The following is an 18253-nucleotide window of genomic DNA, read 5'->3' on the forward strand; positions in this document are numbered from 1 at the left end:
CAAACTCTTTGACATCTCCGTATCTTAGGACTTGCTGTTCCCCTAGTTGAAGTTCTTTAAGACCAACTTGTTGGTCTTAGTTTTCACACATAGTTTTTACACAAACCATGAAGAGTTCTCAGACTCCCCGAAGCACGATGAATTGCTCCCCGCCTGGATCTTCAAAAACTTCCTTTCTTATAGGATAGAGATAATTGAAGCATAATTGTCTGCTTTTGCCTCTCTTTCCAAAATTACAGACCCAGCGACTAGACATCAGGGCTCTCTGTTCCCTAGTCATCTCATTATACGGGGGGCTGGCACCTCCATTCCCTAGTCATCTCATTATACGGAGGGCTGGCACCTAGGGGGCACTCAGGAAATGCTTGAAGAATTAACAAGGGATTCTTCAAGGCTGACCTCAGAACCCTTAGAGATACACGCAGCCTCTCGTTACTCATGTTCCCAGCACTGAGCACACTTTGCAGCTCTCTAGGTAGCCACGTTCTTCCCAGAGAACTGGTTGCTTTCTGGAGTTTTGAAAAAGTTGATTTGGACGCTTTTTGCCTGTGTTCTTGTGTTTTTCACGGGGGAGAGCATTTTTGGATGTCCTTATCCTTTATTCCCATTCACATCGCCTGAGTGTTGCTGGGCCTTGCCCACATCTTGTTTCTACCTCTGTGTAGACAACATCTCTCTTCCAGGTCTGGGTCAGGTGCCCTTTCCCTGGGCGCCCAGAGCAACCAGTTCATGTATCACAGTGATTTGCAGATTGCTTGGTATTTTGCACTTTCGTGTTTCATTTTTCTCTCTCCTTCAACTAGACTAAGCTGCCCGAACACAAGGCCTCTCGATTGGCCTCTAATTTCTATTGTTTTATACCACCGATTCTCAAACTTTGGGGGGAGGGGGGTATCTGGGTCCACTGAAGAGCTTTGTAAAAATATAAAGAGCAGGGCCCTGTCCTGCTGCAACAAGCCTGGGGGCTCTGTGTGCTTCATTAGCCCTCCGGGTGATTCTGATGCCCACCCAAGTTTGAGAACCACTGATCCAGGTACAGATCGTGTCCTTAACCCCACACACCATGTGGCATCTTCTCTGTTAGGAGAGAGAGAAGGGCCATCGCTGCCACTAAGGTGCTTCCCCCAAGGCCGCATTCACCCCTTCCGAGTCAAGACTTCTGTCCAAAAGAAAACTACAAAGTGCCCCGTCCACTTTACCTGCTTGCTCGCATGGGCCTTTCTCAAGTCTCTGGTGACAGCCAGCGTATCCTCAGTCCACGTGCAGCACGTGTATCTCCCATGCTTGGCTGATACTCGCACTAGAGGAAAGGCAAATGGAAGACCAGCCCAGGGAGGCAGGAGCAGACGGGGGGCTCCCCAGAGGTGGCCCCGAGGTGGCCGCACCAGCAGCACACGGCTGTCCCTGGCCCCTGCCGTTCTGAACTGTGCTGAACGCATGATGAGGAGACCCCCTCAGAAACACTCCACCGTAGGCAATGAACATAACGTGTCCGCCTCCGTATTTTTTAGTCATGGTAGCAATGGCAAGACCATCAGGGAGACAACTTAGGGATGTCCGGTTTGCTTTTCTGTCTAAAGTGGTTTTGTTTCTAGCCATGTCTGGACCCTACAGCCTGGTTTCGAGGGCAAAAGCCATGGTTTTCTGCATGTCAGTAAGGTATCCATTCATCACAGCCCATTTCAACTTCCTGCCACCGGCTGTGTCGGGAAATTTTCTCGGAACTGTGCTCTCTGAAGGCGTCGTTCTCAGAGCTGCGGGGAGACAAAGACAGATCAAATTGTCCTTAAGTATCTGTCACTCCACTCTTTCCCCAGAGTCCACCTTGCCTCAATGAAGAAAACAGAAACAATTGATCGGTACCTTAAAATGACGTTGCTTCCTTCCTGCAGGGTCACGTGGTAATGAACTTCAGTTGCTTGCCTCCCTTGCAGTTCGTTATGTCCTAGAGCTAACATATTCCCACATAGCAAAGCTCTGTCCCACGCGTTTATTTTCTTCCAGAGCTGTCGAAGCACCGGCTTTACTTTGTAGGCAAGTCGCTGCCTGGCTGTTTCGAAATCATTATGTTTCCTTTAATGTGCTTTCAAATGTCCTAGGGTATAAAAGGCTTGATGGCTTGGGAAGGCCAGCAGAAACCAGATTCGAAAAGTTTCTGGGAGTTGGTTGGCTAGTGTGCGAACACTCTTCAGTTTCATCAGATTAAATTAGCATAATAAGAGCAACTTTTGGTCAGAAATAGCCTCAAAGGAGCAGGGGATGCGTGACTTAGAGACCCCATGACATCTGTGTTTTTTTCTTCTTTTCTGATGTGTCATGAAAGTAAGAATGGCTGGGGAAAAGCCTAAAGCTAAATTGTGAGAAAAATGAGTCTCTAGAAGGTGATGCTAATGTGCTCTAGCCCCCTGGATGGGCTGGGAAGGCAAACTTGTTCCTCTCTGTCAAGATACAAACAAATTGTTTTAAAAATGTGACTCTCCTCTGAGGCCGCCTGAATTCCCCTTTCAAAGAGGAGGGAGCCAGGCAGATGAAAGCTGGGGCATCGGCAATCAGGGGTACGCTCCTAAGTGTTTAACTGGCAGCTGGGGCTGGTCTCTGATCTGTATCATTGGCCAATTTCGGTGGTGTAAATACTCCCACCCAGGCCTATTTCAGGCCCCCAAGGGGATGGCCATGAAGGCTGTCACCAGCCCATGTGAGCCGCTGCCCCACATCGCTGGATAAAGCACAGTGCATGAGCTCTGGAGACAACACGGGAGGTTCAAACCCCAGCTCCAGCACTTACTAGCTGTGGGACCTGGAGAAGAGTTACTGATTTCTCCCTGGGCTCCACATCCCTACCTGAAAGGTAGGTCTAGCATAGGATTACTGTGAAGAATAAATGGATAATATACATATAGAACATAAAACAGCAAGTGGTAAATGATCAGTAACCATTAGCCACTTAGAGGAGATGTTGTTGTTATTTCTGTAACCTAAGCAGGTTAGGTTGACCAACTATAAGCTATAATGACTATAGCTTCTCGTATTAAAAGAAAAAAAAAAAAAGAAGAGTATTACATAAACAATTTTGCAGCAAGGGCAATAGCATTTAACTCATACCTAGGTAATGCATCCCTCAATACTCCATCTTGTTCTCTATAATTAATACAAATCTTCCTCAACGTACAGTGGGGTTACATACTGATAAACTCATCATAAGTTGAAAATGTCACGTCAAAAATGCACCCACTACACCTAAGCTCCGGAACGTCATGGCTTACTTAGCCTGGCCCAACTTTAACGTGCTCAAAACACTTCCATTCCCCTACAGTTGGGCACACTCATCTAGCAAAAAAGCCTATTTGATAATGAACTGGTGACTCTCTCATGTAATCGATTGGCTACCGTACTGAAAGTGACGAACAGAATGGCCATGTGGACACAGAAGGGTTGTCAGCGTACCTGTTGTCCACCCTCGTGATCGGGTGACTGTCCTAGAGCTGTGGTCACTGTTCCGCGTCACCAGAAAGGATCATCCCACATAACTCCAGCCCGGGGAAAGATCCAAATTCAAAATTCGATGTACAGTTTCTACCGAATGTGTCTTGCTTTCGCCCCATCGTAAAGTCAAACCATCTTGGGGACTGCCTATATTTAGAACTCACCTACAAAAGAGCTCTAGTTTTAGTGAGAATTTGACACGACAGGATACGGGCAGGACTTCTGAGTTCTCTCTGTTGTCTCTTCCTGGGAAGAAGGCTGACTATGACCTGTGCATCTAGACATTCATCCAATGCTCACTGAGCACCTGTCATGTGCCCACCCCCTGAGCCCTGCAAACACACCTGCAGGGAGCCATGGTGCCCACGAGGGAACACACACCCTTTCTAAATTTAGCCAAATAGACCGGACAGCAATGATCGGGTTCTCAATCATTGAGAATCAGGCAAATTCTTCCTTAGTTCTTCTACTGACGTCAAAATCTCTGCCCAGTTGGCCCACTGAAATGATTTTGTTCATTCCAGCTCTTCCCTCTTTTCTCTAAGACTTCAGATCTCGTGGAGGTTCCTGAAGAAGCTGACGGGCCAGGAGGCGGGTATGACTCACGAAAACGCAGCAACAGCGGTGAGTGGGGGGGGGGGGGGGGGGGGGGGGGGCGGGCGTTGCCCCAGCACGAAAGTGAATCACACTGTGCATCGAGGTCTGCGGGCAGGGAGTGTTGACTGCCAGGTGTCTTCCTTCTCTGCTCGCTCTGGAATTCGGTCTTAGCCGGTGTTCAATATTCTGGAGGCAAACTGGGCATAAGTACTGATGGACTTCCTTGACTTGACTGCGACGTTCCCTTGAGTTCTGTCTCCTGGGTTCTCATCCGGGACTAAGTGCGGACTTAGCTACATTGGGGTCCAGGAGTCACTTCTGGACCTTTTTGTTAATGCATCATTTCCCCCACTGACCTACATTAGATGAGCAACCTATTCTGGAAGAAGCTACTCCCCGACACAGCTGAAGTACCTCATACCGAGGGGGTGGTGGTACCGGGAGAGTATGGACCTCCCATGTGGCTTCTCCCCAGCAGACATAACGAACACTCAAAAACTTCTCGGTATGATCTAGCCATAGCCCAACGTTCCGTATTAATAGTACTTAATTTTCTAATAGCTTAGGCCTTTGTTACGATAATTTCTAAAATATACATGGAATGCTAACTACGTATGTCGCTTGCTAACGTTAAGAAAGAACATTAAGCCAGAGTTTAAAGAAACAACCAGCCCCTTATGGATGCATCTTGCCGAGCCTCTCTGATGCCGAGCCTCTCTTAATCTCCACTCACTTACGCAAAAGGTATTTATGAAGTGTTTACCATGCCCCGCAAAAGTACTTGAGTCCCAAAGCTGTCCTCGGGGTGGCTCGTGACCTAGCAAAGTGGTGGGTTCCGATTTGCGTTGTTAACCTGGGCGGAATGCGTCCTCCGGGGCGGAAGTTACCCCTGCCAGCTCTCATCCCTGCACGGAAAGCAGTGGGACGTGCCGTCTTGGGTAGATCTTCCACTTGACTAGTTGCCTCTGCCTTTGCCAGATCGGGAGCAGAAGGTCTGCGGTCAGTCCTCCGTAGCTGCTTTATCAGCAGCTGTCTTACGAGCTATCGCTTCTGCTTCCTTAGCTCCAGGAGTTCATCTGTGTCTCTCCTCTAGTTAGGACGGTGTTTCTGTGATTCCCTCGGGAGAATCCTCCGCGACTCCTTCTTAAATACGCATCAGTGTTCACCGGGGCCCCCCCCCCCCCCCCGCTTACCAAGCCCGCTCACATCTGCTAAAGCCCACTGCTAGGGCAAGGATGCGCTGGCATCATATGGGGAGAGCGGCACTTTCGGATCAATGCGGACGTTCACTGAGCGCTTGGTAGCACCATCGGAGAGACAGATCAGACGGTGCCGGCCGCCAGGGGAATGTCACGGCCGGGCAGTGATGCCGCAGGAGTCTGTCCAGCAGTGCGGATACAGCCGCTGAATTTGGTCAGCAGCCCCGGACGTCTTCAGCAGCTGAGCACAGACCCACCAGACGCTGGTATTAACCTAGACCTTCATTTTAAGACTCCTAGTCTGATCAGCTGCTCTGTCCTCTGAGCCTCACTTCCGCCCGCATCGCTCACTGACACCAAATGGCCAAATTGCCGATGGTCTGCTCGTCACTAACTGCACCGGACGTATTCGGTCCTCGGCCCCTCCTCGCTCTGGAGGCTGACCGCTGGACTTCACTCAGCGGTCCTGTGGCCTCCAAGCCGTGCCCTAATCTCTCCGCCCCCATCTCCTCCTTTCCGAAACGAAGATAATGATAATACCGAATCCATGAGGTGCTGTGGCCGTTAAATGAAAGAACCAGGGTAAATAACTATTCCACACATCGACGACTCTTGAAATTTCAGGCTCCTTGCTGCCTCCAGGTGCGTATCGCCCGCTGGAGTTGGCCATCTTGAACGTGAAGTCGACATCGTAACGTTAACACGCCCAAACCGGACCCTTGGTCACCTCGCCCGCCCCAGCCACGCCACCTGGCTCTCAGTTGTCTCTGCTCAGTAAATAGGAGCTCCACTCTGCTAGTTGACCAAGTCGAAACTTCTGGCTTCAGACTTGACTCTGCCCTCTTGGCCAGTCTCATAGCCAGTCTGTCAGCACATCCTGTTTTCTCCTTTCCACAGTCGTTCCCAGCATGTACCCACCCCTTACCTCCCTGCCTCAGGCACCCTGGCCAGCGTTTCTGGCCCTCTTGCTCACCCATTCCTCAGTAGTTAAGGTCTCTATTTGCCCCGGGGATTCCTCAAAAAGTGCTCTTCAGTAGGTTTTTATAACGCGAGGAGCTATATTTAGGAATCATCCGAATGAAGCATGTTGCTTTTAATCAATCCACCATGAGGTCATCAAGTGTCAGAGGGGCAGCCTAGAGCCTCACTGCTCTCCAGTGTGGCCCATGGGCCAGCAGCCTGGGCATCACTTGAGAGGCCGTTAGAAACGCAGCACCTCAGGCCATTCCCAGAGCTGCAGAATCAGAATTTGCACACGAATCTTATTAAAGTTCAAGAAGCAGGATAAGAAGTCATTTAGCCCAACTCTCTCCCCTCCAACACACACACACACACACACACACACACACACACATGCACACTGTATAGATAAGGAAACGGAGGCACAAAGTAATACACTGAAAGACACAGTTGAACAGTTGCCATTTCTTTTCTGTTAAGAGGCATTTTCAGAGCCTTATTCAAAGAAATCTGTTGGAAGAATTTAGCAAGCAATAAACCTCTAAAAAGCTTTGGAGATCTATTAACTATTCCTTTGATCAGCAGGAGCTTTCTTTACAATGTGCCCTTGGAAGCTAGAGGGATTAATTATGTAGCAGTTTGCCTCAAAACATTTTCCTTTGATTGGATGTAATCCCCTGTCCATGCAATTTGGGAAACAACACAGAGAAAACACTCTGCTTGTGTATCCAGGCGGCCACCGGCCTCCCCATGGCCATGGCCAGGAGGGTGCTGGCTTTTCAGAAGCAGTGCGTGGCTTCCGGTCCCAAGCTGTTCTGTGCGACATGTTTCATTTGCGTTCTAAAAAATACACGGGGCATACAGATACTGTTTCTGCCAGCCAAGAGTCATGTCAAAATCCTTGAGGGAGATTTCCAAAGGCACCTTGGAAGAGGGTACTCTTCCTACCCCTCTCTTCCTCACGAAGCGTAAGAAGTCTGTGTTCTCTCTCACGGAAGACTTTGGGAAGGTCTGGCTGTTTCTGGTTGTTGTTTACAACCCTGCTTGTGGATGCACCAGAAATAGAGAAGCCCGTTTCAGCTCAAATAACACCAAGTAATGATGTTACCCGGTGCCTTCCATAACTGCATTTCGGTATGACTCCATGTGGTTATAACTTTCTTGGAAGAGAAGCAGAGGGAATAGAACATAATTAAGACAAATTCCTAGAAATATTCGTTAAAAAAAAACTGGGTTAGTCACATCCACTGGAGGATGTCGCAAAGCCCCATGGTACCTTACTGTTCACTAAAGCAACGAAATTTTGCCTGGAAAGGAAAAAAAGCAAGCTTGGATTTGGAAGATTTATCCTTGCCTTTAACATGTGCTGGGGTTTTTGTTTGTTTTGGCTTTTTGATAATTTTTTAATGTCTATTTATTTATTTTGAGAGGCAGAGAGAGAGGGTGCGCGGGGGAGGGGCAGAGAGAATCACAAGCAGCTCTTCTCTGTCAGTGCAGAGCCCTTACACGGGGCTCCATTTCAGAAACCACCAGATCATGACCCGAGCTAAAATCAAGCCTCAGACACTTTTAACCAACTGAGCCCCGCAGGCGGCGCCCCTAACATGCCCTGGTTTTATCTCTCACATTTTGGTTTGTCACCCAGAAAACGGAGCAAATACTTCAATGGCTTCCTTAGCAGATACCCTAGAATCCAGATGTGTGGTATCTACAGCAGGTTAAGGTCTGTTTAAAAGCAAGAAGGACTCTCTTTCCGGCTATGTGGAGGGCTGGATGTTTAGAGAAATTTTTTCCACTCTAGCACACGCCTCAACTTGCTGGGAAAAAGAATTTAAAAGAAAGTTCTAGTTAACGCATGGTGGAGCTGGTAGCAAAATAAGGCAATTCCTTAGCGTCCAGAAATAATAATACAGCAGGAATCCAGAGACATAAGCGGGTGAAGACCAGTGTTTACTCTGCACATCCCCGGGGCCTCAGACTGGAGAAGAAAAAGGCCCATGTGCGGTCAATAGAGGACAAAACCCAATGAGCAGGCAGAGTGGTAGGTGTGATGAGAGGCCCTTTGGGAGAATGCCAATACCCCAAAGTAAGTACCTTTAGGACACCAGCAAAAAAGAACGCCCTGCAGAGGAATTTAGTAAAGAAAAATGCTATATTGACCTTAACTCGCGTGGGGAAGAAAAGGAAGAAATGGGGGAGGAGTAGGAAGGAAAGAAAAAAGGAAGCAAAGGAAGGAGGAAGCTCTTCTTACTTGGGTTTAGGGCCTGAATTCGTACTACCTCTATGGACAAAGTAGAATAATGTAACATTTTAGTTTAATTTGTTTGAAGTGGCCCACTCGGATAAATGCACCAGGCACTTGGCAGAAGTAACCCAAATGGCCTCTGAAGTAAGAGCATTTAAACCCCAGACCTGAGAAATTTCCAGAATTGAAATTTCTGTAATTTCAGAATTGAAATACACCAAGTATATGTGAAAATGAGCCACCGTGAGTAAGAGGCGGCCGAAACAACTTTTTTTATGATCAGACTGGTCAGAGATTGTCTATGTTGGAATTATCAAATAAAGAAATATATAACTACATAGCTATATATATTTAAAGGTATGAAAAATGGACTAGAACGTATAACAAAGGAGTAGGACACCGTCGAAATTGAACGGGCAAATTTTAAGAAAACCAAACAGAACTTTTAGAAATTTAAAAAGAGAGAGAGAGAAATTTGATTGTGGGATTTCCTACCGTACTGGATATAGCTGAGGAGAAAATTAGTGCTGTGAAATACATAGCCAAAGAAATTGCTTAGAGTATAGCCAGGGTGACAAAGAGATAGAATTCACGACAGTAAAAGAGACACAGAGGACCAGCAAGAAAGTCCAATGTGCATCTAACTGACACTTTAAAGGTACATAAAGAGAGAATGGGAGAGAGACAACGTTCATGAAGATACCGGTTAATATGTTTCACAGTCGATTACAGCTACCATCCCTCAAATTCAGAAGATTTATACTGAGACCATCCTAGCAAAACCGCACAATTTCGAAGGTGAAAGAAAATGCAGACCGAAAGATCACCTGCAAAGGAATGGAACCACATGGAGAGTAGAACGGAACCTTCAGTAATCTGGGGGGAAAAAGTAACTCTTAACTTCGAACTATAAATGGAACAGCCACAAAACTGTCTTCCAATATACGTATTCAGGCAAAGGCTGTGTCTCCACTGCCATGAAGAAAGTCCAGCTCAAGCAATTTCACAGTGATGTACCCCAGAGAGGAAAACGTGATCTCAAAGGAGGGACCGAGAAGCAAGGAATGAAGCACAAAGAAAGAACCAAGTGAACACTGGCCACGTAAAAAGATAATAATGTTAGCAAAAAGCTGTCAGTAAGACATTAACTGAAATACGAGACATCTCAGTGAGAAATGGGCATTCAAAGATCCTTGTATGAATTGGAAGGAAATGAAGGGTACCATTTCACTTTAGGTTCTGTTAAGTAAAATACACCTCGTAAAATGTTGAGTGGCCACCAGAAGATTAAAAAAATAGATTCAACCGTATAAACTAAAAAAGAAAGAGGGAGAGGGGGCACAGAGACAAAGCATACTTCTCTCTCTCAAAAATAAATAAACAAATAAATAAATGTGGAAAACTACACCTATTTTAAAAGCTCCCACGGGCAAAAGATTGCATAGCTGTATTAATGTGTGGAAAAATGGACTTTAAGACCAAAAAAGCATTACTAGAGAAAAAAATTATCATTACATGATCATGTCTACTTCACCAGAAGACATAAATTCTAAACTTACATCTACTTACTGTACAGCCTTAAATGACAGGAACTTAAGGAGCAATTGACAGAAATATTAGGGAAATTGACATTCCCCTTTATAGTCAGAGGTGGTAACATGCCTCTCAAGTCATTGGCAAAGCAGGTGCATAAAAAGATCCAGGATTTAGAGGATCTGAGGACACATTTGACAATCGTAATTAAGTTAAAAAGGGCACTCCCTCTAACAAATGGAGAATTCACATTCTTTTTAAGTACACACAGAACAATTATGAAATTGATTACCGGCAGACCATAAAGTGAGCTTCATAAATTTTTACAGAATTAATATGATATAGAATATATATTTCTGACTATCATGCAGATGAGTTAGAAACCAGTAGTCAAAAGATACAGAAGCAACCATAATTTAGGAATTTAAAACATACTTTCAAAAAGCTCGTGTGTCAAAAAGGAATTCATAATAAAAATTGGAATATACTTAAAACTAAGTCATAATGAAAATAGTACATATCAAAATTTGTGAGATGTAGCTAAATTGTGACTAGAGTATTTAGCTTTGAAAGTATTCCATTAAACAATAAAAAGGCGGGGGGCACCTGGGTGTCTCAGTTGGTTAAGCATCCAACTCTTGATTTCAGTTCAGGTCATGATCTCACGGTCTGGTCTCGTGAGATCAAACCCTGCATCAGACTCTGCATTGAGCGTGGAGCCTGCTTAAGATTCTCTCCCGCTCTTTCTGCCTCTCCCTCACATGCATGCCTCTCTCTCTCTCTCTCTCTCTCTCTCTCTCTCTCTCTCTCTCAAAAATTAAAAAAAATAATAAAAATAAACAATAAATAAAAATTAAAAGACTGAAAATCAAACACCTAAGCATCATACTTAAGTCAGAAAAAAAGATACAGAATAAGCCCCCAAAAAGCAGTAGGAAAAGGATAAAAAGGTGGTAAGAGGAGAAATTATCAAATGACACAGATAGGTTAACCAGTTTTAAGAATGGTCTTTAAAAGAGGTAAATAAAACCTACAATCACAATTTTTTTAAGAATAAAAGAGAGTGATGAAGCAAAATGCAATAATAAAAAAGGATGAACATAACAGAGATTGAAAGGAAAATAAAAGACTCCCATGACCAACTTCATGCCGATAATTAAAAAAAAATTTTTTTTAAGTTTGTTTTGAGAGAGACAGAGCACGAGTGGGGAAGGGCAGAGAGAGGGAGAGACAGAGAATCCCAAGCGGGCTCCCATTGTCAGCGCAGAGCCCAATGTGGGGCTCAAACCCACAAAGCTGCGAGATCATGACCTGAGCCGAAACCAAGAGTCAGATGCTTAACTGACTCAGCCACCCAGGTGACCCCCAATAAATTTTGAAGGGAAGATACCAAGAAACATATCGGTGACTAAAGTCTGACCTAGGAAGGAATAGAAAACTTGAGAACTTGAATTGGCTTCTAGTCACGATAGAAACCGAATTCAATATTTTAAATTTTGCACCCTGAAAATACGAGGCCCAGACAAACTTTATAAGTAAACTCACCCAAACAGATAAGGAATGGAGAATTTCCAGATGATGTGAGCTCTTTCAGGGACACGAAAAGTTGCAGAGAAGAGGGCTGCCCCTTTCTTTTACTTTATGAGGCTAGTTTAAAATTTTTTTTTTCAATGTTTATTTATTTTTGGGACAGAGAGAGACAGAGCATGAACGGGGGAGGGGCAGAGAGAGAGGGAGACACAGAATCGGAAACAGGCTCCAGGCTCCGAGCCATCAGCCCAGAGCCCGACGCGGGGCTCGAACTCACGGACCGCGAGATCGTGACCTGGCTGAAGTCGGACGCTTGACCGACTGCGCCACCCAGGCGCCCCTATGAGGCTAGTTTAATACTGACCTCAAAACCAATTGTTCTTGATGAAGAAAAACCACTGGCTATTCTCTGTCATGAAAAAGGAAGAATATAGGAAAGGAAAAGAGGAAAGTCCTTTGGGGAGATGGCAGAAACTAAAGATTCATTTGCTTCTGTAATATTAAAAATCACGCCTTCTTGAGCCTCCCCCACCCCGGGTGGCTCAGTCGGTTCAGCGTCTGACTTCGGCTCAGGTCATGATCTCAGTCTGTGAGTTCGAGCCCCATATCGGTCTCTGTGCTGACAGCTCGGAGCCTGGAGCCTGCTTCAGATTCTCCCTCTCTCTCTGACCCTCCCCCACTCAAACTCTGTCTCTCTCTCTCTCTCTAAAAAGTAAATAAACGTTAAAAAAAATTTTTTTTCATATGCCTGCTTAATGGACATATTCTTTGAATAGTTGTCATGGGTGAAATCAGTAACCAATTTTTTTTTTAATTTATTTGATTATTTTAGAGAAAGCACAAGCAGGGGAGGGGGCAGAGGGAGAGAGAGAACTAGAGAGAGAGAGAGAGAGAGAGAATCTTAAGCAGCCTCCACATGCAGCACAGAGCCCAATGCAGGCCTCGATCTCATGACCCTGGGATCGTGACCTGAGCCGAAATCAAAAGTCAGATGCTCAACCGACAGAGCCACCTAGGTACCCCAAATTATTTTTAATAAAACAAATTGAAAGCCCTAAACGTAAAAAGTATATGGTGTATTTGTAGTAGAATAGTTACCTTTTCCTTATTCTTCTCCCCTCAAATCAATGTCTCAGAAGTAGCCCACAGGAATGGGTTTTAAAATCTTTTTTTTTTTTTTTTTTTGCAGTGTTATGCTTTCAGTCATATAGCTGAAAATACATTTGGGGTCACTTCAAATAATTTCAGCATAGTTCACAAAAATGGTACACATTTTGAACCGGATGGCTAACCGATATTCAACAAAAAGCTACAATAATGTGAAATTGCAAAATTGTAAAGCCGGTCCAAACTGTTACGTACCCTACGCAGTCTCCCTTTGTATCTCCAATCAAGAATTTTCTAGAAAGATTTTCTACTCTTTTCATTCAGATATCCAGTATTCTTATAGAAGTATCCAGTTTTATGCTTATGGGATCCAATATTTACCCTGAGGCTTTAGGGAATCACGTAATAGCCAGGGAAAATTGTTGGCCTCCATTCAATTCAAACTAGTCAAGTGACTAGCCAGATACAGAGGCAGACGAGGTCCATAGGATCATTTCCACTTACCTACAAACCAGACTTCCTCCAATGACTGCATATTGATGTCTAGGCTTCAAAGGAATCAGAGAATTTCCTGCACAGGCTCTGAAACTACACTGTGGAGAATAGGCATTTACTAAGCATCACCACGTTTACAGAGGCTCTTGTTCTGAAGCATGTTTTCTGCATCACAATTATCGAGTGCATTGGAAAGTCCGTGGAAATGTCAGTGCGTACCCGAAATAGATTATAGGGCTTTCTGTGGTGTGTTTCTCTTCCTTTACTGGTATTTTTTAAAATCATTTGAAGGGAGACCAAAGGGAAGAATAAAGCAGCAATGTGTTATTTTTAAATGTTAAGTCACCTAAGCGGTAGGTTAATTTAGACACCAAAATTCCATTGTGCAAACTTGGAAACGTTTGCCACATTTTTGTTTGAGGCAGATCCACGCGGTGGGAATAAGGCCATCACACTGTGTCACTGAGGTAAATGTGACTGACCGAACTAGCTAAGGCAGAGCCCTCCCCCCAGTACCCATCGAGCACCTCCCATAGCTGTGCCTGTGGACAGTGAACCGTCCTGCCCATTTTGGGAAGCTTTGTTCTTTACTAAAGACCGCAGAGTGGCTGCTTACGTGCGAGAGGAAGAGAAGCACGTATTTCAAAACAAACTAAATGAGAAACCACTGTTTATTTTTTATCCCAAATAATAGCCCCAGTGCATTGGCAGTAAGAGATGGGGGACATATTTTGAAGTTTAAAAGCTAAAACTTGGATGTGCAAAATAGAAAATAGCTATCAGGAAACTGGAACCAAAACATTGGAAACAGAAGAATCTGGTATTTCGAAAAGGTAATTCGAGTGCAGTTAGGCCATACCTCCCCCACCACTCCATTAACCTACGAGTTTCATACTTTCGACAGAGATGAGTAACATTGTTTCAAGGATGAATGAAGGGCGTTGCCAAAGGAGGCCAAGGGGCGGACAACCAGTTGCCAAGTTCAGGAGCGTGCTAGCTGGCATGTGCCGGGGTGTGGGCATGCAGAGAAGGGGGTGCAGAAGGCCACCTGGGAAGGCCGGGGAAGCATCATGCGGGAGGTGACAGGAAGGCAGGGTCGCTGAGGATGAGGACAAGGCAGTGAGGAGTAAAGTAGAAGCTGTTGAACAGGGAATACATAAACCACGTCTTCCAAGCACGTTTCCAAACCATTCATGAAGCACCTGCTTCTTCTTGTCTCCTACAGTGTTTACTTATCCCGAAAATGGCACTGACGACTTCAGAGACCAAGCAAAGAACTTACACCACCAGGTATTTATGGCTGCGTTAACCTTAAACAATCATTCTACCAAAAACAACGTATATGGGTTTCTTCAGAAACAGCAGGAAATTCCAGTGCGGGACAAGCTAGCTATGACAAAACCACGGGCAATCCCACCCAACAAAGCAGAGAACTGCTCTCCTAGGGACCAGAGGGGGAAGTTGGGAGGCTCTTATAGAGGAGAAGTCCACCGGAGGGACCTGGGAGCTCTAAGCGTAGTAGCCCGTCGTTGGCTGAGCCGAGACCGTCTCTCATCGGTTGGGCTGTTAGCCTGCCTTCCTCCTTCTGGGATTGTCCAAGAAAACAGACCAGGCAGGGTCCTTAGATCACACTGCAGATCGCCACCTAAGTAGGTTACGAGATCAAGTTAGTAGGTCTAGAACAGGATAGAGTGTGGAATGGGAGACAATAACGTAGCCTAATGCGCCATGGCACAGATAGCGTGACAACTAGAGAGCGCTAAACAGAACTGTCGCAGTGCATCAGAAGTAGAAAGGATAAGTACTGTGTTGTATACTTTTTGTTTCTATTGTACATGTTACATACAAATTGACACATACTATAAAGTGTGTAAGGTACACAATTACAGAATCTATTATGACCATATTTTATGTATAGAAGTACATATTTATTCTATTTTATTTCATTTATATATAATATATGTAATTATTATATAATTAGAAAAGGATAGACTAGGACAGAAATATATATATAGCATAAGGTACTCTTGAGCTTTGGATGCAGAGTGAATCAGTTGTGTACAACTTCTGTTTATGTCTGATATATATTGTATATGTTTATCGTATTATGTGTTTAAATAGATTATACAATAGTATATCACGTATATAATCTAATATGCACATATGTAATATGTTAAATAATGATATGTGTATATATTATATATGCTATGTTGTGTATTGTTATACAAGAGTAATATTACACAATTATATTTTACATATTATATAATTTACATTTATTGCATATATTGTATATATTATGAAGTATATGTTGCATTGATGTTCATTTGGATAATAATAATGGGTAATATTTATATACCGCTTGTAAGACTCTTGTATAATCTGTAAGTTGGGGACAACAATTGGGGGCTGTTGGGAGGTTCAAGTATGCTAATGCATGTAACATAATGCCTGGCACACAAAGTAAACTATCAGAAGGGTAGTTTTATTATCATTATTGCAAGGTTCACAGGAGATGCTGATTCTATGATAGCAACTAAATCAAGCTGATGCCAAAAACCATGTTTTTTCCACAACGTGCATGAACTAACTGCCAGATGGATATACCTTAGCCCCTTTAATAGGCTAGATACCAAATTTTAGGCTAATTGAGGAAGTGAAATCCATTTGAGGAAGTGAAAGTTGTTCACTACTCTTCCTATGTCCCTGTTTCTATAAAGCCAATATTCCCCTTCTTGGGGCCAAACCTGGCACCTCTCGTGACCAACTATAGCAAAGGAAGAATTCATTTGAAGAAATTTGTAGTTATTTCTGACAAATAAAAGCAAACCTAGCTAAGAAATGTACAATAGACCTCTGATGGAAACAAAGCCTTTAATAATGGTTAGATATTTTAACATTTACAATCCGTACGCTGGAATTACGTTGCATTCACTTACTCATTTTCTAGTTTCTTTCTTCTCCCAGTTTCTTCCTCCTTCCTTCTCTCATTTTTTTTTTTTTTTGAATTTTCTCTCTCAGGGATCTCTTTCCAAAGAACCATTACAGATGAACACCTATGTTGCCTTGTACAAATTTGTACCACAGGAGAATGAAGATTTGGAAATGAGGTAAAAAAAAAAACCTTTATTTTAAAGAAAAACTAAAAAGAAAATTTGAAGTCCATGTTTTTCACGTGAAAAAAAGAATGAAGCAGTGATTCTCACATGTCGTTGTGCATCCAGTGACCCGCTGTGCCGGTTAGCAGACGGATTGCTGGGCCCTCTCCCTGCGGTTTCTGATTCTGCAGGTCTGGGGGGGCACGAGGGGAGGGCTCGAGAATTTGCATTTCTAGCTGGTGGGCAGGTGGCTCTGATGCGACTGATCTGGAACCGCACTCGAAGAAGCGTGGTTCAGCGCATCATCCGCAGAACTGCCAACGGGTGTTTTCGTGAAGCTTGAGCGTCCAAATGCGCTTGGCATCCTGGGGGGTCTAGTAGGGAATAAAAAGACATATGTGTCCCTCCAAATGAACATAGATTGAAGGATCAGACTCCAACCACGTGTGGAACCTGCGGGAGAACGGCGACTCCCCACCGCTGCCCACCCTGAGCTGGGCTTTTGTTTCATGGTCCCTCCCAGTTCATGGCCACCAGGAGGAGAAGGTGGGATTGGGGCCCCTCATGAAATCTGAAACTTTCTCCTGACCGGTTTGTGTTGTTCCCGTCTCGGGGGTAGTTCAGCTGGAGTCAGTGCCGCGTTCGCATCCTACTTGTCGTGTGACCTTGAGCAATTTTACAAACATCTCATTACTCTGATCTCCTTATTTATAAAAGAATAACAACGACCCCTGCGCCCTGAGTTATTTTTGAGGATAAAATGAATAAGCTTCAGAAAGCATAGAGCACAGTGCCTCGGCATTGGAAACACTCGGTATCTGGTGGCTGTTACAGGTTTCGTAACGTGCTGCTTACCGGCTCGTCTCAAAGAAGACGCCTCACTCCTCTCCTGCCTTCACGACCCCAGAACTTAAGGGTTCGGTGCTTTTTAGTCCCAGAGCAGGAGAGAAGGGGCCGCTTGTCTAGTCAGATGCCCCCTGGGAGATGGGTTGTTTCCTCTTCCAAAGAGAACAGAGAGCTCCAGGACGCTGAAAACTATGTCAGCACATTAGAGAGCCACCCTCCATTGGGAGGGGGACCCCACTTACCCGAATAGCATGCAGGCCAAATTGCAGGTTCCCATTCACTCCCCTCGCGTGGCTTCCGGAAGGTGTTGTCTTTCCACCCTGGAGCTCTTTGGGCTTCTCCTCCTCGGGTTGGGCCATTGCCCGGGGAACGGTGCCCCCCACACTTGCCTGAGTGTGGTCTCCCACTTCAGTGAAATCGGCCTCTCCTCTTTCACTTTGCCCAGAGCCCCATAAAAGGGGCTGCCAACAAGGCTCCGGTTGGCCCCGCTTTCCCAGGTTCTACGTGCCGTGAGGTCAGGCTCAGCAGCTCGGCTGCCCCCTCATCCAGCGAGACTCCACAGCTGACGTGTATATCCTGCCGGAGTCTGGGTCACACCCAGGGTCAGCATGGTGTCAGCATTCATTTGCCATCTTCTCCCGAGTGATTCTTGGGGCCTTCCAGAGCAGAGCTCGGGGCCCGAATCCTGGCACCTTAGATTTGTTCAGACAATCGGGCTCTTGTAACCGGAGTTTTCTCCATCGCTCGTTGAGAATCGCCATGCTGAACTCGCTGGCTGGAGCTGTAAACGCACCCGAACCGTCAGGCATCAGTGGGGAGGAGGTGGTGACATTTGCCAAGGGAGGCCCCATTCTAGCAGAGGTATAACAAGCCCTAGAGGTTAGCACCTGCTGGGGTGGGGGGGGTCATCCCTGGACGGGTGTCTTGCCTTCAGCTGACCATCCACAGTCAACTACCTGCCGATGAAGGGTGATATATATTCACTTTGCAATAAATACAGCGTACCATGTCCTTGAGCTTGCCATTTGGATATCTAGGACTTAAACTGTAACAACTTCCTATTGCGTCAGTCCCACCATTTTATTCTGAAGCCATCAGATGAAAAAAAAAAAACAATTTCAGAGAAATATAGGATGTTATTAGGGTACTGAGAAATGGCGCCT

At 45.1% G+C, this 18253-nt stretch overlaps 1 protein-coding gene across 5 annotated transcripts in view; it reads left to right on the forward strand.

The window, feature by feature from the left end:
• STAC (SH3 and cysteine rich domain) overlaps positions 1 to 18253 on the forward strand; it is a 139417-nt gene that overhangs the window by 96912 nt on the left and 24252 nt on the right. For 4 of the 5 annotated variants that reach the window (XM_030329764.1, XM_030329767.1, XM_030329765.1 and 1 more), the window contains exons 6-8: positions 4029 to 4107; positions 14375 to 14439; positions 16168 to 16256. In XM_030329764.1, the coding sequence (XP_030185624.1) occupies positions 4029 to 4107; positions 14375 to 14439; positions 16168 to 16256 (233 nt within the window). Of the gene's footprint in view, positions 1 to 4028; positions 4108 to 14374; positions 14440 to 16167; positions 16257 to 16370; positions 17099 to 18253 lie in introns of those variants that run through there. The other variant, XM_030329766.1, reaches the window with a different exon arrangement.

Source organism: Lynx canadensis, chromosome C2 (assembly GCF_007474595.2).
Source record: "Lynx canadensis isolate LIC74 chromosome C2, mLynCan4.pri.v2, whole genome shotgun sequence".
In the NCBI taxonomy this organism is placed as follows: domain Eukaryota; kingdom Metazoa; phylum Chordata; class Mammalia; order Carnivora; family Felidae; genus Lynx; species Lynx canadensis.